This window comes from Dryas octopetala, chromosome 5 (genome assembly GCF_963921425.1).
Source record: "Dryas octopetala chromosome 5, drDryOcto1.1, whole genome shotgun sequence".
NCBI lineage: Eukaryota > Viridiplantae > Streptophyta > Magnoliopsida > Rosales > Rosaceae > Dryas > Dryas octopetala.
Genome location: NC_141370.1, coordinates 21937926 through 21963882, shown reverse-complemented (window position 1 = coordinate 21963882; position 25957 = coordinate 21937926). Strand labels below are relative to the sequence as shown.

Sequence of the window (25957 nt, the reverse complement as noted above, 5' to 3'; positions counted from 1 at the left end):
AAACAACTGGTTCAAATCAAAACCTCAGCCACTGTTGTTTTTTAGCAGCCTTGAAAAACCAAAAGGGCAAGTGAAACCTGAAACGTGGTAACACAGTTGACAAGTGATAGGACTAGGTGAATGAAAATGTCCATCCTTACGGCAATAAGCATAACAATTTACAAACAATTCAGTGGGGCTTCGGCCTTCAGGCTTCTCCCACCCACTGCCCACAATAACTAAGATTGAAAAAACTCATACAATACCCTGGTTTAGTGGTTTTCTTCCATTCACTTTTGGTTCATTAAAATATAAAACAGCAACTAATCAAGTCTAATTTTGTTGCATTATTTTTCAGCATCATGAAACATTGAAATATCTTGCCCAACACTGAAAATAGGCAAAGCTCTACATATAATTAGTAAACAAAATTTCATACGCTACAGTAGAACACATTCTTGTCTAAATAGTTAAAATTCCTCCTAATCATAGGAGACAAAAAATAATTTATCTCTGAAACACAATATCCTTCAGAGAAATGCTCACAGCAGGAATAAGATTACAGTCCCCAGCTCTGAGCTCTCTTCCACTCCAATAAGAACCACCCAGACAGAAGACCCTAATGCTCCAGGGCGTACAATTTCTCTCAACTGCTACAGAAGACAAAACAGGAACAGCAGACCAACAATCTGTCCATACAAGTCCACTTTCATCATATCCTGAGTGGGTGATTTCCAGAATCAAACCTCTCTAGCCTTGCCTTCTTCAACTTTGATTTCTCGGTTGCAATTATTTGAAAAGGATTTGGCCCTCCAGAGGTGTGTTTGGATTGCCTCACCTTCTTTCTCTTTCCCCGATCATACTCTTCATCCCTGCACATGTTGAAAAATGCACTAATTGTAAAAAGATGTTATACATGTAACATCTAGGAAAAGTAATGTTGCACCCGCTAATAGTAAATAGTTTCAGTCATAAACCCAATTCAATGAGCAAAACCTAAACACACCACAAATTCTCTTTTCTTTTTCTTTTTTTTTTTCAATGAGAAACAAACCCAAGACAATTTCTTTTACACTACTGAATTTCAATAGTCTCAACCAAACAAAAAAAATCAATAGAGTCCACTCATGTTGAACTCACAGAACCAATGTGAGCCAAATATTTTTCATATTACCAGGGGCACTATACCGTGCAATAATCTGTTAAACATATCTAAAGATCAACATTTTTAGTAATTAGTAATCAGGACTTGTAAAGGTGAACCTACCTGACCATACAAAGCTATTAAGTAATAAAGAGTCACGGCAGCAAGGATAAGGATAAATGTCAGATAATGACTTCTCAAGTTCATGAAGGTATTAACACAACCACAACTTTACTGTGATAAAATTCATAATTTCCAATTTCCCTTCCAACAAACATGCGAGATTCAAAATTGTATATGGCTTGAGTACTTAATGTTTTAAAGCAGGCAAGGCCATAGATAGGCCCAAGGTGCCCAACCAAGAACCTTGGATTCAATCAATAGAATTTTCATGTTTAAGATGCTCGACACTTAACATAACCCAAAAAAATAGGATACACTCCAACTCACCAATCATCTGCTACATAACCGATGCTAGTACTCTCTGCATGGCTTGATTCTACAACATGAGACGAAGGAAATTCTATTCCATCCCAACGTGCAACTGCAATCAACAAAGTAGAACCATAACAACATTAAGTAAACAAAAGTAAGTTATCATCTATTTAAAAATAAAAATAAATAAAGAAGAAACAAAGTGTCCAAAGTCAATGCAATTAACCTAAACACATGTACAGACGCATAAAGCAACCTCACATTTATGACCATGCAGACAGATTTAACTCTAAAGAGAGTGTCTGCATCCATAATCTAAAATTAGGTTATACCAATGTCATAAATCAAGTGCTCGAGAATGATTCCCATCCCGGAAACATACTTTCCCAAATAAACGTTTAAAACAAGGTAACCAATGACACACATTGCCCAAAGTCAATGCAATAAACCTAAACATATGTACAGATGCATAAAGCAACCTGACATTTATGACCATGCAGACAGATACAACTCTAAAGAGAGTGTCTGCATCCACAATCTAAAATTAGGTTATACCAGTCAATGTCATAAATCAAGCACTCAAGAATGATTCCCATCCCAAATGAAAAAAGGGTAAACCGCTCCAAAAATTTCTATGAATATCTCTGTTTGGATGCCAGGTGAAGAAAAAAAAAGCACTACCGCTCCAAAATTGACTTAAGGAGACCTCTGCTCCAATTCAAGGCAATGGTGAACCTTTCCTAAATTGTCCATGGATATCTCACTGATCAGATGCAAGGAGAGGTATATTTCCAAAAGGCATTGCAATTGTAAATGTACCGCATCTATGAATAACATGCATATGCAACATTAAAAACGACTGACCACCATTAATTACACATGGCATATATGGTCTGAGGGGAAGATTTACTAGGTAATCAACTCACCAACTGTCTCCTCTGGACCTCGGGTCAGCACACCCATCCATCCATTTTGTATTTTGTCTCTTTTACATTCGTGTGGACTATCAGTTCCCCCTGCTTCCCTCTGGTTTGCCACTGAGCCAGAGATAGATCCCAGACCATTTTGTAGTCGTTTATCACTTGCAAGCACTGTAACATTCTGACCGACACTCTCCCTCAACTCTCCATCTTTAGCATCTATTAAAGAATCACCATGATATTTCATTACCCCTTTTTTAGCAGTTCCATTCGAATCCTTTTTCAAGTCAGATTTAATTCTCTTTCTTTTAGAACAAGGAGAAACCAAGGAAATTGTCCGGGTTTCCTCAGATGTAGATGGCCCCAGATCAGATGAGAAGCAGAGACTGTCCATTAGGTGTTCCTTAGTAAGGCTCTTGCAATCTGAAGCCAGGTGTTTACTCCTTTTTTGTTTCTTCTTCTTCTTCTGTACACTTAAGACTGCCCCGGAAAATAAGCTAGATCGTAGACGCATGCATGCAACCTTACATTTTATCTGCTTCTTTTTCAATTTTCTATGGCGCTTGCAATCAGGAGCTTCCACATGTAATGATCCATTTTTCACAATCGATGAGCCATACAATTTTACTGACTCATCAACTACAACTGTCTGGCCACAATCACTAGTTTTCTCACCTAAATAATCACCACCAGCACTTTCATTGGTAAAACTTCCAACCTGAAAAAGAAAATGAGTCAAATCATGACAACACAACTAATACTGCAAAGGATACACAATAATACAAATGAATACCTGACTCATTTTAGAGCTTGGTCGATCTGATGATTTTACAGTGTGCATTTGGTCCAAGGTTATGCCACTAGGAACTCCGGTTGAGGTAATACTCAAATCCCCCACACTGGAAACAAGATTGTTCTGGATGCATAAGCAGTTTAAGAGGTCAATCCCAAAACAAAGTGAAGTCTAAAGTAGGTAAAACTAGAGGCACTGATATACATGGAAAGTATGTAGCATCCACTTACATTCTGGGTGGTCACATCTCGGATGGGCTTAGCAGCCTCAAAGATTTCAGGGCCCTTGACATTGGGTGATACGATAATGGAAACACTATCGTTTTCATTTGAATTTCCTTTCGCATTGCAGTCATTTATTTTGGCAACAGTTGTTGCAGCCATGGCATTTTGAGGATCAGAAGTGCCACCATTGCAGCTTGGAAACGGAGCTGATGGTAGCACGTCTTTTCCCAATATAGGGTTTGAAACAGAAAGCCCTTTCAATGAGTCCTTTGACAATGAAGCTTTTGAAAAAGATTCTAAAACAGGTTCATTCTTAGGCACCATATTTTCTTTCATTATCTGCCTGTTATTTTGATTAACTAATGCTTCCTTCAAAAGGGGCACCCTAGGGGGAACAATAGTTGATACATCTTTTTGGGCCACAAAAGAAGAGGCTAGATCACTTGATCTGCCCTTAACTGAAACATTTTGCACTGGTTCTTTTGAACCTTGGTTGTTACTTGAACGGGTTTTATTTTCAGCATTGTTTGATTTGAAATTCTCCTTTTGAGCAACTTCAACAGGCTTCCTTGGAATAATATTTCTTCTATCACGTACATAAAACAACATGTAAGCCTTCTGTGATAAAACAGTCCTCTCACCAACTTGGACTACCTGTTACATCAGAATAGCAAAAGCTTGTAAGAAACCTTCTTTTTTTCTCACTCAATATAAGAACAGTGCATTTACCACTGAGCTGTCCTTAAATATGGCACTAAATATTAAGTGGAGCCAGTCAAAGATAAGAACTCATGAAGGAACTTTCAGTGGTAAATTATGATAGAAAGCCTAAAAATTAAAAGGTTAATTAATTTACCCTAAATTTTGAAAATTTAACAAAATTAAGATGTGCCGTGTGGTACATTGTACAATGTAGTGCATTTAACCTCTTTGAAGTTTGCTTCAGCGACTTGGGCAACCCCAATTGTGTAGTGTTACATATGAGACTACACATGCAAAATCTAAAAGCGCTATCTATTCTCAATCAAAAGGCTAGAGCACATGCAAGACCAGATAGACTAACAAATCTTAAATTATCAACATACCCGGTTGTCATCAAGAGAGTACCATATGCCAGTTGATGTGCGAACATAACAATAATAGTGGCCAGAATAGGTGCTAGCCCCACAATGAACTAGAACCCCATAAAGAGTATATTTCAAATTTCCTTCCTGCCAAGTAGAACATAAAAGTAGATTAAGAAATAGCAAAACCAGAAACTCAAGCAAAAATGTGGAATTTAAACCCATCTGAGATTGCTTTTCAATGGGATGGTTTATTTTTTCTTTTCAAAAGACACCCACTCATGTGTTTGGAAAATTTTCACAAAAGTTCTTCTGCTTGTGCTTTAATTGCAGGAGAATACTTTTCAACAGCTACTAGTGCTTTTGGTATTTATTAGACATATTTACCTCAAACTGTTAACAATATACCAAAAGTTAATTTTATTCTATACTTGTTAAAATAAAAAAATACGACATAATTGTCAATTATAATTGGGCAAGATTATGAAATGTAAAATAAAAAGAAAAGTAAACAAAATTTAATAAAACAGTGACTTGGACAATCAAATGACACCATTTCATTTCAATTTAAGCCACTTAGAATTACATGAAGAGCAAATTGAATTCTTATAAAAGAAATGAAGAGCAAACTGAAGAAATTAAGCTTGCATAACTAATTAGTTAAAGAACTGTGCATAACTAGGAAGTGTACTTACATAGGAACCACTGACAAAAGGTCTCAAATCCAATGTAGGTCCGAATTGAACTTCTTTGTCAATTTTTTGTCCAGGATCATGTGCACGAAACCGCTTTAAATGGATGGTAAGAACATAAGGAGGCTTGTGAACTGTCATTTGTTTGAGAGCCCTAACTTTCTGATTGCATTTTTGGCACTGATATTGCTTTTCCCCTCCATCTAACTGTTCTGCGGCAGTAAAGTTCATAAGCGCTTTATTCAAGGAATTTGCCTTGGCTATTTCAAGACTTAAATCCAAGAAAGGGTCAAACTTGTTGGAACAATTGGAGCACTGCAAACATCTGACCTGAAGAGATGACACAAATCCAGATTAAGAAAAATCAGTGCATATTTCAAATCTTCCTTTATTTACAAACTATCCATAAACTCCCAAACTCCAAAGTATCTCCAACAATATTAAGTAGACCATTACAATTTACAATTTAGTTCATTACAAAAAAAAATTACCTGACTTCGAAGGCGGCCACCAAAGATCTTGTGTACCAAGCTCTTCTCATAGGCACTAGGGGATTCACTTGGCACTCCAGAAGGTAAACAGCATTTATGCATGGATTCCAGCAAGTTTACCATGTATTCATGTGCATCCTCCTGTCTGGACTTCGTGAAGTTTCGAGATATGCCTAATTATGTTGTCAAGGATTCCAACCTCCAAAGCATAGAAATACAAGAAAACAAACCACCCATAAAACTCAAGAACTGATCATTGATCTCAACCCTAATAAAACTCAAATTTGAAGGGTGTGCATACAGCACAATACATGAAACTTCCTTTTAAAACTCCCTGTTTGATACTAGACAACAATTACAAGGAGAATGTGACAAGGAAAATTAAGATGAAGGAATTGTGCCTATCAAATAATTGGCTATAAGTTATCCACAATAAATTTTTAGACTGTAAACTATTAAGTGAATCATTCATATCACAAAACTTGGATTTTTTTTTTCAGACTTGGCTATCTAGCATGTTAAGTTTATGTAATAATAAACATGGAAGTCGAATTAGTATGCCCAACCAAGTATTCCACAACTATATCACCACAAAATATTTTAAGGATACACCGTAAGTTAAAGACAAGATCCTTTGGTGTCACAATACTCCCGGTTGATTGTAGAGCAAGACTAACATGTTTCTGAATGGCACATAAAGCACAAAACCCAGCAATATGGCCTACAAAAATAAACCAATCAGATTAGCCATGAACATAAATTCAACATTCTTCATACATGCACATGCATGCATACACATGCCCCCCCCCCCCCCCCTCTCTTTCCCCAGAGTAGAAGCAGACCAGCATGCATTTTCTGCATATGACACTAATTAAAACAACTTCTTACTCAAACCTCCTTGTGAATGGCATGTAATTTATCCATAAATTAATCTATAAAGCTGATAAAATCCATCTACTTCTAGATATGTTGAAAAATCTTCCACAGAAGTCGAATCTTGGAATTAGGTACCCCTAATTTTATTTCTGAATCCCCTTCAATGATTTTTCATATAGTCGCTCATCAACCTTGATAGCACCACAAACAACCCCGGATGGAGACATGCTAAAACATTTTGAAAGAACAGGCCAGAACATGTTAAAGAAATTACCATCATCAGACCCTGCTGAAAATCAGGAAAAATCAATATGATATAATATGTCAATACTATGAAATTTTTCTGCTTAAGTTAAGTCCTTACATGCACATACATATATGACATTTTTTCTGACTGTATTAAGTTATTAACCCATTTTGAGCACATCAAAAGAAAGGGGCAGGGGAGGGTCGTGGGGAGTCCTCACAAGAATTGCGATGCTTTCCACTTTGCAGGTATGCTGCTAACGGCTCAGTATACGTCAGACACTGCAACACTGAATTCAGATAACAAGTATTCCCCATATTTTTCAAACCGGCACCCTGAAAATTTTCCAACCCATTTTCTCTGTCAAGCTACTAGGGAACATTGATTGGAGAACAAATGTTACAGAGTGATAAAAAACTGAAAAGAGAAAAACAGGATGTGCATCCAATTAAACCCAAAAAGCATATGAATCCATTTGACCCAAAACCAAAACCAATCAACTTCAAAATAATAATGATGATGATACAGGCAAGCACCCACGAAGATTCTTTCTTTAAAAACCAAATATGCCCAATAACTAATGAAAAGGACTAGAACAAAACAGGATCGCAAGCGAAAACAAAGTTTGCAAACATTGAAAAACATAACCAAAGTGGAGACACGCTCTGTAAAACATAGAACATGCCAAACTTGAAAATGAACAAAATTAATATAAAACTAGACAAAATAAAGAAAAATCTTGAAGACCAAAACCAAAATACAATCTTCAAGAGCACTGGTAGGGAGATAAGAAAGAGATCAAAGCCAACACATTAACTCACAATTCTCCGAAATGTGATTCCAAAACTGAGCTCCGGATCCAACCCATTTTCCGGAAATTCGGAACCATCAGTTTTCTTCGCACCCATACGGGACTGACCCTGAGTAGAAGAACCGGGTCTCCGGGAATCTGAGCTGCTGCTTCCGGGGTTTAGGGTCTCTAGCACAAAGTCACCACCGTCGTGCTTAAAGCCATTGAATGGCTTCCTAGCTGGGTGGAACTCGATACGCCTCTGAGGCAGAGACGACCCAATTGACGATTCGGGCAGTGGATCGAAATACCCATCCGATGGGCTAAGGGGTTCCGCTCTGTGTATCAAAGCGTCGGCCATTCGAAAACCGAAAAAAATTGGTTTGTGCAGCGAAAGTTATGATCTTTATCTTTGTTTCTTGCTTTTCTCTCTAGAATTAAGGTGCCTCTCGAAGGTTTGTGGGTTTGGAGAGGAAGACTAGCAGAGAGCTTTTTGAGGCTTCTGCGAAAGAGGGGACGCAGTGTGGAGCTGGAGGCAGTATTAAACCCTACACAGACCACCCAAGATTTTTGGTACAGGTGGGCCTACACGGACTACGGTGGGGGCGATGCAGGCGATTATTCCACGTGTATTGTCCATGTGGATCAGAACATGGTGTACGGTGCACCGATTACAAATTTACAATGAAATGAAATGCCACGTCTACAACGGAGTCTAAAGATTCTAAACACAAAATGACCTTTTTTTTGTCAAAACAAAACACAAAAAGGGCTTGAATATTATCCTTATGTTGAAACAAAGTCTTCAATACAATTGAATTTTTTTAAAAATAATTTCAATACAAATTGATTGTATTCTTTTTGTTTTGGACAAGTTCATGATTGATTTATCAATTTGCTCAAAGAGTTCTCAAGTGGTGAAAATAAATAGAGTAATAAATTAAAATTAAGATAAGTATGATTCTCTTTAATGTAACTTTTTAAAAAACTTAATTTATATGAACCTTTCATTTCCATCGCATGAATTAAATAAAATATATACCAGTTACATTTGGTATGCGTACTTTTATTTTGTGAAATCCTATTTTTAATTTATTGTTGGTGGTCACTTGGACAATCCTTCTCCCTCTCCTCCTCACTTTCATCTTTCTTCATCTTTATCTCTCTCTCTCTCTTTCATTATTTCTCTCTCTTTGCAATACGACAAATGTTGTAGAAAGAGTGAAAGAAAGAGATCGAAAAAGAGGGGAAAAGATGAAGGAGATAAGAGGATGGCAGGGGGAGAGGAGGGGAGGGGAAAGAGGGTGGTCGAGGGAGGTAGCTAGCGATGGCTGCTAACTTGCTATTGACAATGGGTGGAAGGGAGGGAGAATGAGATTTGGTGTTCTAGGTGTTCTTCTTTTATTTTGTTCAAATGGTATAACTCGAATTTAGTGTTTAAGAAAAATGGAAGGGTATAGTGAGCATTTAGTAGGGTATGAATAGAATCACTTTTTTGTTTTCATCTGTATTAGGGCTCACCAAATAGCCCAAGGCCCGAAGCCCACCCGAAGCCCGCCCGGCCCATTGGGCCCGAAGCCCGATTTGGCCCGACATTTGGGCCGGCCCGGCCCGGCCCGAAAATTTCTTGGGTTGGGCTTGGGCCATCCCTTTGAAGCCCACGGCCCGCCCAAAGCCCGGCCCGCTTAGGCCCGCCCAAAGCCCGGCCCGAAGCCCAAAGCCCAAAGCCCGTTTAATATCTTCAATAAAAAAAACATATAGGATTTTGGCTATGTTATGAATTGAACTTGAGACCTCATAGAACAAATTTCAACTCTCAACCAACTGAGCTGACTAGTTTATTTGTCTAATTTGTGAATCATAACATATTTAATAGGTTTTTCGTTTGTTTACTCTAATAAATTATTAAAATGCTTATTAAGTTATTATATAATTCTATAATATTAGTAAATAGTAATAGTGTAAAGTGTAAACTATACTATGTAATACCATAAATAATAAACTTTGAAAATTATATATAACATTACAAATTTACAACTATAATAAAACATAAATGTATATGTATATATACAACTTTTATAATACAACTATAATTAAAGTTATTAAACCATGATTTTTCATTAATTTAATAATTTGAACCGTTCATTTTATATGTTGATAGTCAAAAATTATCCTTACAAAAAATCGGCCAAATCGGAATTCATTTACCCATTCGATTATCATTAAAAAAACCATGATCATTCATTAATTCGACCATCGTTACGTCACTTTTACATATAAATACACTTGAAGAGTTGAAGAGTATAATTCTAATAACTTTCTCGTTGAAACCTTATTGTTTTCATAATTGTGAAGACCACAACGTGATTTCAACAATCTGAGCCGTTCATTTTCTATATTCATAGTCAAAGATCATCCTTACAAAAAATCAGCAAAATCAGAACTCATCTACCCATTCGATTATCATTAGAAAAATCACGATCGTTCATAAGTTGGACCACCATTATCTAATTTCTACATTTCCAATTGAACTAATTTTTTGCAGGGATGATCTTTGAGTGAAAAACTAAAAAATGAACGGTTCGGATCATTGAAAACTTGGAAACACGATCGAGATGTGAGCTTCTACATATAAATACACTTGAAGAGTTGAAGAATATAATTCTAATAACTTTCCGGTTGAAACATTGTCGTTTCCATAATTGTGAAGACCACAACGTGATTTTAACAATCTTAGCCGTTCATTTTTTATGTTAATAGTCAAAGATCATCCTTACAAAAAATTGGCTATATCGGAATTCATCTACCCATTCGATTATCATTAGAAAAACCACAATCGTTCATTAATTCGACCACCGTTATGTCACTTTTACATCTCCGATTAAGCTAATTTTTTGCAAGAATTCTCTTTGAGTGGGGAACTAAAACTTGAACGATTCGGATCGTTGAAAACACGATCGATATGTGAACTTCTACAGATAAATACACTTGAAGAGTATAATTCTAATAACTTTCCCGTTGAAATCTTGTTGTTTCCATAATTATGAAGACCACAACGTGATTTCAACAATTTGACCCGTTCATTTTCTATGTTCATAGTCAAAGATCATCCGTACAAAAAATCGGCTAAATCAACATTCATCTACCCATTCGATCATCATTAGAAAAACCACGATCGTTCATTAATTCGACCACCATTATGTCACTTTTACATCTTCGATTAAGCTAATTTTTTGCACGAATTATCTTTGAGTGAGGAACTAAAATTTGAACGGTTCGGATCGTTGACAACACAATTGCATCGTTTGTTTATAAAAATATGTAATAAAATATATAATAAAACATATGTACATTTATATTTTATTATAGTTGTAATGTTGTATATAATTTTAAAAGTTTATTATTTATGGTATTACACTATTACTAACATAATAGTATTATAGAATAACTTAATAAGCATATTAATAATTTATTGAAGTAAACAAACGAAAAAGCTATTAAATATGTTATGATTCACAAACTTAACAAATAAACTGGTCAGCTCAGTTGGTTGAGAGTTGAAGTTTGTTATGTGAGGTCTTATGTTCAAATCACAACATAGCCAAAATCCTATATTTTTTTATAACATATATATGTGTCTAAACAGGCTTTGGGCCTATTTGGGCCGCCCGTTTGGGCCTAGCCCGGCCCGGCCCTCCAAGCCCGCAAGCCAAAGCCCGATGGGCGGGACTTGGGCTTGTGTATTAAAGCCCAAGCAAAGCCCGGCCCGGCCCGAAAGCCCTATTGGGCTTCTATCATTCAAGCCCGAGCCCGGCCCGAACCCGAAAAATTTGGGCCGGGCTAGCCCAGCCCGGCCCATTGCCGACCCCTAATCTGTATGATAGAAGTTTTAAAGGCTGGGGTATAAGGAAAATTAAAAAAAAGCCTCTCTATTAGGAAAAAAAAAAGGCTGGGGCATAAGAGAGCTAAAGTGGGCCTGGGCCAAACCACGACGGTAAGACCACGCCTAACAATTGCCCAAGCTGAGCCCATCCTGACCATCAGGCCTAATATTATGTCCAAGCCAGCCAACCTCAAAGGTGGGCTTACGTATCCACACACATAAGTCAAAAATAAAGATGAATAAGAATCCTAAGCTATAATATCCAGATTCCTATTTTATTTTTTGGCCATAGATTCCTATTTTATTATTTCTAATCTATGATTGAAATGTATAACGAATTCCACATATTTTATATTGTTTCTTTGAAGTGAACAAAGAAATTTTGCCTTACCAAAATCAAGTCGAAGTTGTAGAGAAATTGAAAAAAATTGTTTTTGTGGACAAGTTTGTCAGAACCATTGGGCATGTTATAATTAGAACACAGAACATCACTATCTTATAAGCAACGCCATACCCTTTTTTTCAGGCCTTTAAAATTCTTTATTGGGATACATATCCTATATAAAGCCATCAACTATGCCTGTGATCCAATGAATGGATCACTGATTTCAGCCCGTGGCATTGAATTCCATTCATGGCCCACTTCAGCCCATAAATACAACAAAGGTATCTGATAAGTGATAACCTCAATATCACCTTCATTTGTTCAGGATTCTTCTTTTTTTTTTCCTTTTGAAAAAACATGTCCAGTAATCAAACCTGTCTTTTTGTCTAGCCTGTCTTTTTGTTTACAAACCTGCATATTGCTACAGATTTTGGAAAAATTGATGAAGCTCTTTGTGCAATTGTGCTGATGCAATTGGTGAGCATCATATAAACCAGTAAAAACAAGCTTAATACAAGTTAAGGGTGTCCATGAAGATGCAGTAAGTCAGTAAAAACAGAGTACTGAAATAATCAAGCCACCCTCACCCCCACTAAACCAAAAAGAAAGATATTTTGAGTTTTTACATTTCCCCCCTTCTTAAATATAATGTATAAATCTGATTATATATTTAGAACTTTCAACAAACACTAGCATCCAAAAGTAACCAACATGATATGTACTGAACAGTCTGAACCGATAAGTGGTTGGAAACTGGAAGAAGATAAGACCAAGCAAAGCAAAATATCAAATGGCATCAGTTCAGTCTCTTCAAGTTTAAGAAAACCAATAATGGTCATCATAAAACCCCAACTTAAAGTTGGATATTTCTATACAACTCTTGAAGATGGCTTGAGTGATTATCAATCATAAGTCATAAATTTATAACAATCCACTAAAGCTGTTGGATGTATTGTCTTCTATTCTACAAAAACATTTATTTTAAGTTTTTACCAGTACAAACCACAACTACCACCAGGGTCCGTTTTTCTAATTTTTTTTTTTTTCTGTTTGTCATAAAGAGTAAAATATGTACAAACTGTACCCTTCCTTTTTGTCCTCCATGTTCTTATTAATCAGATCAAATTATGATATGAGAGATGGTGCTAAATTATAAAACAGTACAGAGACGTAGAGTAGAAGTTAGCTGCACAAAGTGCATGGTCCACCATTCAGAGCTTATCCTCAAGCTTACTGAATATAATTATATAACCCTCAAGAAAAATGAAAGTAAAAACCTTTGTGGATTACCTTTAAAGGTTGGTTAGGGTAGACATGAAAACATTAAGCACCGCTACCTAGTTTTATATATTTAAGAAGTTTAAAAGTTTAAAGAATTTAAAGAACCAAAGAGTAATAATGATGTGCCGTGGATGACCCGCAATCACAAATTACAGTGCTGGATGCTGGTCTTAGAAAATGTGTGAGAAAGCAAGACAAACGAGATGGCCTCAAATTGATATTTTGGTGCAGTGTAGGGGCTACCGACTTATGGGAATGGGTTTGTTAGTTTAAATAGTTGCTGCGATTTGCGGTCACTCTGTCTCAACTCTCAAGGAAAAACAATATAGGCATTTTTTTAATTAAAATGTTTGTCCAATCTTGTACCATTGTGAGGCTTAAAATCCAATCATGTATCGCCAAAAAAAATATATATATATCCAATCACAATTGGAAATGATTTATAAATATGATGATGGGAAGGGACAAGATTCCCAGTAAATGACATGATTGGAAGAGCAAACAAAAGAGAGCCCCTCTCTCATCAAAGTCTCCATTTCTGTGTCATTTTCTTTTAAATTCAATGGGAAGAACTGAAGAAGGTTCAAATTTTCACATCTAACAAATAGAACATTTAAAAACACACCCCAAAAGACACGCTTTCTTTGGGTTGGAGAGTTGACTTTAATGGGAGCCTTGACTATTAATTCAGCAAAGAAATTTCTTCCACCATTGATGAATGATGATGATCTTTAGCTCCACTGATTCGATTTCAGATAGTCATCAACGGTAGAGATCTAAGGAGGAGGAGGAGCTAAAGTTGACCCCACCAAAGAATATTTAACTCATGAAAAGTTCTGCTATGTGTGTGAGTGTGTGACCGAAGGCAAAGAGAGAGACAGAGAAAAAACATGGACAAAGCAAAGTAAGAAAGACAGAGAACTGAGAAAAGAAATGAGTCAATTTTTGAAAACCAACCGCTCCCATTCTTCAATTCCTCTTCACCAAATTCCACAAATTTAAAAACCCATCTCTCATAACCTTCTCTCTTCAACACCCAGATCTCCTTTTCTCTAAATTTGATCAAATTTTCTCTCATCTTGATCAAATTCCCCTGCTTTCCATGGTGTTCTGTTTTATCGTCTGCTACAAACGCTAAACCTCTCTGTTCAATACCAGGTATTTACCATGTTTGTTTAGCTTCCTAATCCGTTATCATCTCCCTCTCTCTCTCTGAACTCTGTTTATTCAATATTAGTGTTGTCTAATTTTGGTTCTGTCATCATAATTTCAAATTATCCGAACAATCCTATAATTTTCTTCTACTTTCTACGATATATACTGATTTCTCTGTCTTCCTTCCCAGCTCCAAAACCCCACCTGGGTTTTCTCAAATTCCATCATGGCAATTCAGAAAGACAGAGTGAGATTCAATGTTGGAGGCAGAATCTTTGAAACAACCGCCACAACTCTCGCCAATGCCGGCCGAAATTCCATGTTTGGAGCGATGTTCGACGAGAACTGGAATCTACAATCCGATAATTCCAATGAATTCTTCTTTGACCGCAACCCGGATTGCTTTGCAGTCCTCCTTGATCTTCTCAGAACCCAAGAACTTTACATCCCAGCCAACATGTCCGAAAAGCTTCTTTATAGGGAGGCCTTGTACTATGGCCTTCTCGACCACGTTCGGTCTGCGAAATGGGGTGCTTTTGATGGCAACAGGTTGTGGCTTTCGCGGACCGTAACAGGCCAAGCTCCGGGCGACGGCACAGCAATTCGTGCCGGCCCGAATGGTGGTTGCTGTGTTGCTCATGGTTGCATGGTACACGTGTATGATTGGATGCTAGACGAGCACCCTCCGATCAATCTTGATTATCAGAGAGTGAATGATGTTGGTTGGATTGATTCGGAGAACGTAGTGGTCAGTGTTTGCGAGAGGTTGGGCCGCGGAGAAGGTGGGATGGGTCTGTTCAGCTCATCAAATGGTGAACTCAGGTACAAGTTTCAAGTCAATCATGAGAATCAAGCTAAGAGCTTTACTGCTGGAGCTTTGAGTTTCAGCTCAGATTACAAGATATTCTCTAGTTGTAAAGGTAGGAGCAATGAGTATGGGATTGGTGTTTGGGACCAAATGACGGGAAAGCAGAGTGATTTTTTCTATGAACCACCTGGTTGGTCACTTGGTGATGCTGACAAGCTGCAATGGTTGCAGGGGAGCAACTGTTTGCTAGTTGCAACGTTGTTTCCTAGGAAGGACAACTGTTACATCAGCTTGTTGGATTTTAGGGAGAAGAAAATGGTTTGGTCTTGGTCTGATTTTGGAGCTCCTATAACTGTGGATGAGAAGAGGGTTAGAGATGCAATAGCAATGGAGGAGAGTAACTCAATCTGTGTGGTGAATGAGTATGAGGATTTGGGTTTTATTGATATGAGGAGCTCTGGTGGAAGTGTTCGATGGAGCTCAAGGAGTAGGCTAATGAAGGGAAAAATGCCTGATGAGCCTTGCTATCCCAAACTGGCATTGCATGAGGGACAGCTCTTTTCATCCATGAATGATTCTGTTTCAGTGTTCTGTGGACCTGATTGGGTTCTAACGTCCAGGCTTCGACGAAGCATTGGAGGTTCCATTTGTGATTTTTCGATAGGTGGGGATCGTCTTTTTGCTCTTCATAGTGAGGAAAATGTGTTTGATATATGGGAGACTCCACCTCCGCCAATTATATGATTCACCTTATGGTTTGCTTATTCTCAAGGCTGTGTTTCTTTCAGTTCTGACATACATTACACATGGTTTTCCTTTATTTTTTGGATTGTAGAAGATGGAGTTGCAGCAATACTATGTAGGTTTAGGAAATGTAGAGATACTTTTTGAATTCTGAAAGTTGTACAGGGTTTGCTCACTACAGAGAATGAAAGTGTTTGCTTTAACTACTAAAGGGACCTGGAGTGATACCTAGGGCAGTCTGTATGGGTTTGTCATTTGTAATAGAGATGAAATTGATTGCTTAACTACCATAACTAGAAATTTCGTACCTTTGGAAAATGCATATTCATAATTATGATCCTGTTTATCCCGTATGGCTCTTTGATTGGCTCCATTAATTTTCACTTTTCGACAGACCCTCTTTCTCTTTCCTTATTTTAACCTATCCTTGCTTTGCACAGAGAGAGAGAGAGAGAGAGAGAGATAGATGCTCTTTGCATGTGAGCAATTGCAACTGCTAACTCTTTACAAGATTTATGAATTGCATAACTTTGCAGAAAGTGGTCCTTAGTTTCAGGTCAATATGATTTGCGTTTCTAAATTATCAGTACTTGGAATCTATGACAACCACAATAACAAACAACCATGGCCCCTTGGCTTTGCCCTTTGGCCTTTGCATTTTATGAACCTTTGACCAGTTCCTCTGCTTTTGTTTATACTTTTATAATGCTTACCAAACACGACTTCTTTTGAACGGCTATGGGGTTTAATTTGAATTGAAGTAGGAAGAAATCCTACTTTATTTAGAACCCTACATAAGGGTATAGATATAATTCAATCTGTCTTTCTTGTTGTATGTGCCTGTGTTAGTACTATAAACTAAAATAGAAAATAAAATAAAATATTGAAAGTCTTGCTGTATTTTAATGTCCTCCAAGTCTCCAACTAACTAAAATGAAGAATAATATAAGGTAACTAACATGACTTCTAAGTTTAAGATCAGTTGAGTTTAATTTTTAAAATTTGTTAATCTTAAGGTTTAGTGTCAGTATCCGTAACTATTATTTTTATGAGAAGATACCCTGTTAAGAGAAATCATTTTCAGCCATTGTTTAATAATTATCAACACCGGCCAGTTCCAACCAACATCACCCTGATCACCATCTAGTTTAATTCATGAGCTCAGAGGGTTCTTACTCTCTCTTCAATTTCAGTGTTAGGACACGTTATAGTAGAATGAAGATCCCACATAAGAAGTTTTGGTCATCCACGAATAATTCAAAGTCCCGACAATTACTATTTCATGACTAGCAAGTAGCAACCATCTTTTACCTTGACAAAAGAAGAGGACAATACAAACGCCTGCATAAGGCTTTTACGTGATGTTCTGGGAAATTTCCCTCAATTGATTTCCCCTACTTATTATCAGAAACTTTCAAAAAGGAATGTTTAAGAGTAAGCAAGAACATGTAAGAAAATGGGAGGCATACCTATCTTAACGCTAAAAAAGAAAAGGGTAAAAGATAAGGGCCAAAACGGCTGTGACCCACAAGGCATACAATTTGATCAAGCATAATCCGGCATTGCTTTCTTGAGGAAAGTAATTGGATGAGACTCTCCAGGGGCAAGTTGGTCAAAGGGAACGTAATTCTGCTCCTTGTTGTAAACATGGCACACTGTCATTATTGTCTTCATCAAACGCCAGTTCCATGTAGCCTCGTTCAGATACTGTTAATGACATGGCAAAACATTTTAATGTCTTTTTTACCTTGTTGACCTTCAGTTTTTGACCAATTATATTTTATATTAAGGACATGTTTATGCTTTCAAATGCTAAGCTAAAGAGAATGAGTTCATTTCCATGCACAGTTCAATCATGACTTGGACAATAAATGGACATAATAATAGGTTAATCACAATATCTGGAAGAAACTGATGATATCTACCTTTCCCCAGTTTTCTTGAATAGACTTGTGAGCTGCTCGTAAGTTATAACTTGGAATCCTTGGAGATATATGGTGGGGTATATGGACATTGATATCATGGCAGAGGGTCTCAATCCTGTTGAGAAAATAATGGATCAGTTAGAAACCCCATGCTACAAGCCAGCAATGAAAATAGAACACAAACACCTATAAAGGAAAAAAGATGCGTGCTAGGCGAAATTCTTGTGAAGCAATTAGGGAAACATGAATGTTTTTGAGCCAATAATCAACTCTTAATTCTCAGATACTCAAGCACAGGAGAAAGACGAGCAGTCTTTGGAAAGAGAACAAGAAAGAGAGCCTTCAGAAGTATAAAGGCTCTCCAGTAAAGCTGACTGAACCATCTAATCATGTTGGTTTCAAAAATATACTGTATTCATGTCAGATTAAGGATCCGATAAGACAAGGAAGATAAATAGAGCACAAAGATACCATTGAGGGTAATCACAATGAACTGTTCCATTAAGTTGAGCCTGAGCAGCATTCCACTCATCCGCAGATTTGAAAGGTATATGAGGGGCCGTATGATGCACCATCGTGAATGTACTCATCTATAAATTCACATAAAATGAAAAGAAACTAATAATTAAGAGTAAGCTCTATTATTCTAGAATTCCGAAAAGCAATTCAATTATGTTACCAATACATGTTAAATATTGTAATCAAAATAAAGCATAAGAGACCAGAGAGCAGTATTACCCAAAAGTGATAGCCCAACCATGGTATCAACCAAAACTTCATCCATCCCATGATCCCTGTTTTGTACACAATCAATGGCCATCCAATCGCCATAAATGCAAAAACACAAGCCAAACTTATCTTCACCCTTTTAACTTCACTTGGTCTGAACTTATTCAAATCGAAGTGGCTGATCAACCTAGTAGGACGCTAAATAATATTTAGACATTTCTATTGGATATATACACAACAAGAATTATGACTAAATATCACCATTACTGATATAACGGCCAAAAAAATAGAGAAGACAATATGTAATTTTACTTTTATAGTTACACACCAGTGAGCTATTGACATCCAAGGCCGAAATGGGCCATATCCATATATAATTGCCTTGCGAAAAACAGGAGATGAATCAAACTCTTCTTTTGAAACAGGCTGCCAAGCTGTATCCTCGACCAACCTATAGAGATGAGGTAAAAAGGAAAAAGGCAAAAAGTTAATAGAGAAAGAAGTAGAATGATTATATTAAAAATGCGAACAAACAAAATTGAAGGATTCATGCACACAATTAGTTAGAAACATACTTAAAATACACACAACATAAATAAGTTCTGATACAGAGGGAAGAAAAAGGAGTGTCCTTGAAGCATATATATGTAGCATTAGGATAGAAGTCCGGACTAAGAGAATAGAGCAAAGTCAACGGCACTAAACATGTAATTCATAAATCAATATAATTTTTACTAAGACAATTATAGATATGTTTGGGGAAATCACACAGACATGTTTGTTTTCGCATGATGCCGATCGTGCTTAAACCGCCATGGTTCGTATGGGTATATCAACGGCAAAAAGGCCAGCGTTCCAACAATGTCTTCCACTAATTTGTTTCTTGAAAATGATTTGTGTGCACAATCATGGCCTATAACAAAAAACTTTATAATTGGGAAGGAAAAAAAAAAGAATGAGTTGGCTTACATATACCCTAGTAATGAAAAAAAAAAAAAAAAGAGCAGACTAAGTTACAAAAACCAATAAAACATGAAGAGATACCCCAGTGATTGCAGTTCCTGTCCATGCCCAAGCCAGAGGAAGTAGATACCATGGGGCTTTTGAAATCATATAGAGCCCCAATGTATAGGAAGTGACAGATATTAGGACTGACTTCCATGCTTTTGCATCATCAATCTCAAACACCTTAATATTAAAAACGAAACAAACAAAAAGAAATAGTTACTTTGAGATTGTTTACATTTCCCAACTTAAGCATAAACCAGAATCATTAATTACATTGCACTTGCAAAGAAAAAAAAATAGTGAGTTACGACGAGGAGAGGATTTTAAAAAAAAAAAAAAAAGGTAAAAAGAATGAAGCTTTCCATGAAACTCAAATATACATTTTGATCAGTGCCAGTCACGAAACATAAAAAGATTTCCAATCATGCAGTATGGAACTTCTCAAATGAAAATTAAACTACTCATTTGAACAGACTACTAAGTACTAACTCACCCAGATCACTAGCTGATATGTCAAAAATCGTAAGCAGATGTATTAGGTGCAGTTGAAGCCATACAAATAAGTTGCATTGATAGTGTAGCTCTAAGAATGAAAAACAATACCTTTTTTGGAAGGGTATCAATGACATCCTTTAGTGTAACATTTTCTGGGAGTGGTTCTCCAATTTGTTTGAAACCATAACTTTCAGATAATTGTTTTCGATACTCTGCACTGTCTGTTGGAGATGGTGCAACTGGAATGGCAATTGCTTGTACAAGTGTTGTCCAATTTCTACGAATTGAACATTGTTGATGTTTCATTCCCTTTTGGAGAAGGTTGTCCCATTTCAAATAACAGATTCCTGTCCATCACAATATGCACTATCATTTATCAGGTGCCAATAACATTGAGAATATATCACAAGCACTTCTAAAAGCATTACTAAATATAGTGACTTCTAATGTGGCTTTAGTCTGTTTCTGATCCACACAAAATCTCCTGTTAACTTAATAAAATGAGGAGAAAAAGATAAAGAATAAAGGATAGTCAGTTAGTCACTTTCTTATGTGCAATTGTGCAAAAGGAAATCTATTACAATTTGTTTAACCTTGAGTTACCCAAGTAGGCTTGATAAACACTAGAAACAGCAGAAGAAATTGACGGTTATTTTAAAAGCAATGCAACTGAAAACTAATATTGCCATGCATTGATTAAAACCCAAATCCCCGTTTGGGCTATAAACCACATAACATTAAAAAAACAATTTGTCAAGGAATTGAGTAACCAACGAGAAAGACTATGCAGATAAGGAAAGTAGCACACCTGAAGTATAATTGACTCCCATTCTTTGGCTTCGAATTGGCTTCTGATGGGGGCCCTGAAACTCAAACCAAAAATAGAGAATGAGAATTTATGAAAAAAGAAAAAGAAACGAAAAAAAGCAACTGGGTACGATAGAGAACAGCAAAGGGGGTAGCTTACCATGGAAAGAAACATAGAATCTGCAAGTCTGCAAGCCATTTTGAGCAGGATTTACAGAAATCCCAGTTCAGAAGGACCCCGACTTCAGAGCCTCTTAAAGCTCTGAACTTTGCGGGAGCTACTACTGTTTGAGGCTGAATGAATGTGAAAAATATGGGCTTTCTTGGTGGGAGAGTCTTAAAAGGAAGGAACTACCGACTACTCATTCCGCTTGCATTCTATTCTATGTTGGAAGCTGCCTAATTCCCTCTTCGTCACTCACTGCCTGCCTTACTAGTGTGGAATGTGGATAGATTTTCTCAAGTTCAACTCACCACGACCGCTTGTTATTTTCACTCGTTTTCTCGACACCACAAAAATATGAAAAGAATAAATAAATAAATAAATAGAAAGTGTTTATTTCCTATGAAAATTGATGATCCATGGTTATAACTTATAACTTATATAATTATATTATGAATTACGTGATAAAATTCATTCCAGTTTCCATGAGAGTTGAGAGTATTGAGAGTAATGTGGAGCAATGTCCCACATCGAAAAAGTAAGGCTTAGCATATGTGCTTATAAGTCTTGGGCCTCTCCACCCATTGCCAATTAATTTTGGGTTGAATGCTCCAATTCTATCATGGTATTAGAGCCAAGTTATCCGCATATAAGGCCCAACGGACACACGTGCTCCCACGTCACTCAATACAATTTGTTCACGTGTAAGGCTCAAAATATCGCCACACGTGCGAGGGCGTGTTGAGAGTAATGTGGAGCAATGTCCCACATCGAAAAACTAGAGCTTAGCATATATACTTATAAGTCTTGAACTTCTCCACCCATTGTCAATTAATTTTGGGTTGGATGCTCTAATTCTATCAGAGACCAACCCACTTTGCTTGGATTCACACTTCCACAAATCCAACTTAGTTGAATAGGTGCATAGGAGAAAAGTGAAAACATGGTGAACGACTTTAATTTGTCTTGTACTTTTAAGGATTGCCTTTGCGTAATTAGCTTTCTCTTCTAATTATGAGTTCAAAATTATAGTCAAGGAAATAATTATTCTTGGACTCTTTCCTAATCCGATTAGTTGAATGGTTCATGGAAGAGTGGCATGTCCATGTTGGGCCTTCTTAGTTATCTTCATTGGGGCTTGGGCTCAGTTGATTGGTCAACAGTCAAAAACGGGAATTGCCAGAACAGTAAGCTTCCAAAAGCTTGTCTGTGAGTGACTGAATGTGGGTCACTACTAACTAGTATTCAATCTCTTCCCATTTTCTTTGTTCCAGCTTAATGTTTAGCAGAGAAAATTGCAATGTCAAATTTAGAAATCACACTACGACTGCTGTATAGTACATGCTGTCTTGTAGTCATCTAGTTTGGCCGGCAACATAGGACACAAGATTATGATGTTTATGGTTAATATAAACATGAAGATTAAGAACCAGTCAATCATATCACTTTACGGTCCCATGCAGCCGGCTAAAGATCCCATCTTCAGATAACAGAATGATATTTTCAAAGGTTTTTGGTTCTGGGACTGAGTCAACTTGTCTAGACCTGAAAGGATTATATATCTTGGCTATATAAGATTGAAGATGCTCTGCTGAATTGAATATTTCATTATATATTTTCAGATTCTAGCTAGATGTTACTTATGAGACTTTGATAATGTAAAAATTCAACCAACTACTCATTCTTATTGATCAGGAAATCAAACACCTCAAATACCAATTGGTCTTTTTTTGAGTCAATTAAGCAGCCATTCCCTAGTAGAGATTCATCAATAATGGCCACTCCCTATCTTTTCTTATTCATCTTCATGTTTCTGTACAATCCTCACAAGATTACTTCAAGTAAGCATGCAAAACCAGGACCAACAACAACACATATAATTGATTTTCTCTCCCTCTACAATGCCTTAACAGCATTTGGTTTTTCTGTTTTGTTCACCAGGTGCTTGCACATTGGACTTTAGCAAATTCCCTTATGAAGCCCAAAGTGAGTGCTTTGACATATCTGCAGGTTCTGTCCCACCTTTAGTCATGCATTCATGTTGCGGATCTGCCCTCCAATCTCTACTCCAAGCAATGACCATAAAAGCTAATCAGTCTAAATCGATATTCCTTGAGTTGGCTGAGGCTCAGAACTGTAGCAACATATTCCAAAATCTTCACCAGAGGACCATTACTACCAAGTGTCAACTCCAAAACTTTATCTCTTCTTCAACACCCAACCTGTGCTCAAACAATGTTGATTCAATCGTTGATCGTGTTGGGGTTGAAATGTACAATGCATTACTGTCCAATTGCAAAGACTTATCTAGCAGCAATCATAATGATGACGCGTGTTTCAATTGCGTTGTTTCATATAGGCAATCCTTGAAAGCTCTAAAAGAAAGAAACAATTTAGGTAACAAATGGTGTGCTGAAGCTCTACTTGTTAGTCTTGCTAGCTCTGATGTTGAATCCCCAAACTGGGTTCCAGGAACTTTTTCTTGTTTATGGAATGAAATACGTAAGGTTTCCAAATCTTTGTATATGAAGCATCAAATATATTTATCTCACAGACTGATCATAATTAATTTTGTTCTTGTGTTTCTGCAGAGTCTCCATGGCCTATACAAAATCAAAACAAAGGTAAAGGAGAGCATAAAAGAGAACAATTTAGTTACCTTCAATGTTTTTGTTTCCTATAGTTGCATGATATGCAGTTCAGCTCTAACACAACTGAAAAATGTGTAAAATTAAGCTCATATCTTGGGTTCCAAGAAGCTTCTTGCTATAGTAATTCTGGCAGCAGCGCTGGTCATCCTAACTCCAATTCTTTATAAGATAACGAGGAAGCAACTACAGTATGCAAGTGACAAAGACATTGAAAATCTATCAGGTGAGCTTTTCTTTGTAGCCTCTTCTAAGGGTTAAAGTAAGATCTCATTCTCATATATTTGTTACCGCGGTACTTAATTTATAGTCTTCAAGAAGACACTAGAGGAGGAATCCAGGGGTTTCTTTAACTGCTCTGGTCTTTACATATTCTCACAAGACGAAGTGATGAAAGCTACCAACTATTTTGATGATTCAAACTTGATTGGAGAGGGAACCCTTGGTATGAAATCATGCATATGCTGATCATTTTAATTCAGTACACTCAAAATTGGGCTCAAGTTATAACCCACTAGTGTTTTCAGGAAAAATGTATGTTGGTATAATGCCTAGTGGAATGCCAACGGTGATTAAAAGACTTAATGAGGGGATTAAGCTTCAAATTTTCGATGATGAGGTATGCAGAAAAGCAAAGATAAGGCATCCTAATTTGGTGAGCATTTTGGGATATTGTGACAGAGAAGAACACTGTCTTGTTTTTGAGTATTGTGTAAATGGTAACCTAGCAGGCTGGCTTCTTGGTAAGATATATATATTCTCATCTAAGTTATTGTTTTTGTTCTTGTTTTGAGTGTGCCATTTCTGTGTAATTTGTATATGCAGTAAGCATTGAGTGTATATACATGTAGCTACAGGTAATGGGAGCACACCAATCTTGACATGGGAACATAGAATGCAGATATCTATAGGCATTGCAAGGGGCTTATGTTTTCTCCATGCCAATCCCTTGGATAAAATGGTTCATGGAGATGTTAAGGTAATTAATTTCTTGGTTCATTCTCCATGCTTAGCCAAAAATGATTTTGAAGACTAACTAATGACCCTGCAATTACATATGGCTCAGTTATCAAACATATTTCTGAATGAGAAACTTGAGGCCAAGATATTAGACTCTAACATATCAGACTGCAAGCCAAATGAAACCAAAGGGTTGCAATTGCAAAGCATCAAAAATGACGTTTTCGATTTCGGGGTTGTGCTGCTTCAAGTTTTGACAGGAAGGAAACCAAAATCTCTGGTTGAAGAGGTTTGCTCTCTCTAATCCCATAGCTATGTCATTCTGTGATGATCATAAAATTGTGGCCTAATTGATATCCATGTGTTGCATTTTTATACAGGCAAGGGATGCAATACTAAGAGGAGGGAGTGTAAGTGCCATGGCGGATCCACGGTTAAATGGGGCTTATGTTTCCTCTGAATTTCGAAATGTAATGTCGATAGCTGTTTTGTGTACAGCTCGAAACGAACGTGAAAGACCATACATGGAACAAGTTTACGAAAACTTGAAGAAACGCAGAGTTTAGTGTGAGACAATACGAGATTGGAAAAAGAAAGGTTTAAGTGCAAATATATTCACTAACTGTAGAGGTATTTTCAATTGGTCCACGAATAAAAAAATATTTCAAATTCATACATTAATTAACGAAATTTACAATATAGCACGTTTGTCAAGATTTCCGTCTAAAGTAGTGTTAAATGTCATTTTGGACATAGCTGATGTATCATTTTTAATGATACAATTTTAATGATACAATGGGAGAATGGTGGGTCGGTGGGTGGGGGATTTATGGGGTGATTTCAAAAATTTTGGTTTTTTGGTTTTTTAGTTTTATTCTATTTTTCATTTTTATAAGTTTTAGTATTTTTTATTCTTTTTTGGCCACATGACATAAATTTAGTGTCCATATCATTAAAAATGTCATATCAACTATGTCTAAAGTGTCATTTAACAATTTTTTGGACATAAACATTGACAGATGTATTATATTGTAAGTTTTCGTTAATTAATATATGAATTTGAAATATTTTTTTGTTCGTAGATTAACTTAAAATACCCCCTATAATTAATGATATATATATTTGTACTTGAGGAAAAAAGAAAGGTAGTAGCAACTAGCAACCACTCAATAAATGTGGATATGTAGATTAGTGTTCTTCTTGCAGTTTTCCACATGACTTAGAACCATGAATGACATACATTTGTGTTCTTCTTGTAGTTTTCCACATGACTTGAACCATGAATGACATATGAAGATGAGTCTATCATAA

At 36.7% G+C, this 25957-nt stretch overlaps 4 protein-coding genes across 5 annotated transcripts; 2 read left to right on the top strand and 2 right to left on the bottom strand.

Moving 5' to 3' along the window:
- Nucleotides 1-303: 303 nt before the first annotated feature.
- On the bottom strand, nt 304-8164 carry UBP23 (ubiquitin-specific protease 23). The gene is made up of 11 exons (XM_086244758.1): nt 7687-8164; nt 7086-7200; nt 6353-6463; nt 5743-5915; nt 5255-5581; nt 4581-4706; nt 3502-4149; nt 3272-3394; nt 2485-3196; nt 1574-1667; nt 304-851 (listed from the first exon to the last, which is right to left on the bottom strand). Exons 1-11 carry the CDS (start codon nt 8014-8016, stop codon nt 692-694), a joined length of 2919 nt encoding a protein of 972 aa, XP_086100884.1. The 5' UTR covers nt 8017-8164; the 3' UTR covers nt 304-691.
- Nucleotides 8165-14070: 5906 nt separating this feature from the next.
- Nucleotides 14071-16304, top strand: LOC147285792 (BTB/POZ domain with WD40/YVTN repeat-like protein). The gene is made up of 2 exons (XM_086244308.1): nt 14071-14362; nt 14550-16304. The coding sequence occupies exon 2, from the start codon at nt 14586-14588 to the stop codon at nt 15909-15911; it is 1326 nt and encodes a 441-aa protein (XP_086100434.1). The 5' UTR covers nt 14071-14362; nt 14550-14585; the 3' UTR covers nt 15912-16304.
- Nucleotides 16305-17275: 971 nt separating this feature from the next.
- Nucleotides 17276-21303, bottom strand: FAD6 (fatty acid desaturase 6). Of its 2 annotated transcripts, none has more exons than XM_086242921.1 (10): nt 21036-21303; nt 20877-20931; nt 20177-20415; nt 19610-19753; nt 19340-19491; nt 18878-19016; nt 18575-18763; nt 18308-18426; nt 17837-17951; nt 17276-17618 (listed from the first exon to the last, which is right to left on the bottom strand). In XM_086242921.1, the coding sequence occupies exons 1-10, from the start codon at nt 21072-21074 to the stop codon at nt 17457-17459; spliced, it is 1353 nt and encodes a 450-aa protein (XP_086099047.1). In that variant the 5' UTR covers nt 21075-21303; the 3' UTR covers nt 17276-17456. The 2 variants fall into 2 exon arrangements, with proteins under 2 accessions (XP_086099047.1, XP_086099048.1); XM_086242922.1 differs by having other exon boundaries at nt 18575-18752; nt 18894-19016; nt 21036-21301.
- Nucleotides 21304-22812: 1509 nt separating this feature from the next.
- On the top strand, nt 22813-25212 carry LOC147285790 (phytosulfokine receptor 2-like). Its single transcript, XM_086245827.1, has 9 exons — nt 22813-22879; nt 22980-23540; nt 23630-23662; nt 23775-23912; nt 23997-24131; nt 24214-24429; nt 24538-24665; nt 24753-24935; nt 25027-25212. The coding sequence occupies exons 1-9, from the start codon at nt 22813-22815 to the stop codon at nt 25210-25212; spliced, it is 1647 nt and encodes a 548-aa protein (XP_086101953.1).
- Nucleotides 25213-25957: the final 745 nt, after the last annotated feature.

Bases quoted from the DNA above. Each gene is read 5' to 3' on its own strand.
- UBP23 (XM_086244758.1), bottom strand. From the start codon at position 8,016: ATGGCCGACGCTTTGATACACAGAGCGGAACCCCTTAGCCCATCGGAT. The intron at 3,197-3,271 runs GTATTCATTTGT...TTTCTTTTTCAG, and splicing joins CAAGCTCTAAAATGAGTCAG to GTTGGAAGTTTTACCAATGA. The intron at 1,668-2,484 runs GTGAGTTGATTA...TGTTGATTGCAG, and splicing joins AGGTCCAGAGGAGACAGTTG to TTGCACGTTGGGATGGAATA.
- LOC147285792 (XM_086244308.1), top strand. From the start codon at position 14,586: ATGGCAATTCAGAAAGACAGAGTGAGATTCAATGTTGGAGGCAGAATC.
- FAD6 (XM_086242921.1), bottom strand. From the start codon at position 21,074: ATGGCTTGCAGACTTGCAGATTCTATGTTTCTTTCCATG. The intron at 19,754-20,176 runs GTATTGTTTTTC...TTTAATATTAAG, and splicing joins TTGATACCCTTCCAAAAAAG to GTGTTTGAGATTGATGATGC. The intron at 17,619-17,836 runs GTAGATATCATC...TGTCATTAACAG, and splicing joins TTCAAGAAAACTGGGGAAAG to TATCTGAACGAGGCTACATG.
- LOC147285790 (XM_086245827.1), top strand. From the start codon at position 22,813: ATGGCCACTCCCTATCTTTTCTTATTCATCTTCATGTTTCTGTACAAT. The intron at 23,663-23,774 runs GTAAAGGAGAGC...TGTAAAATTAAG, and splicing joins TATACAAAATCAAAACAAAG to CTCATATCTTGGGTTCCAAG. The intron at 23,913-23,996 runs GTGAGCTTTTCT...CTTAATTTATAG, and splicing joins AGACATTGAAAATCTATCAG to TCTTCAAGAAGACACTAGAG.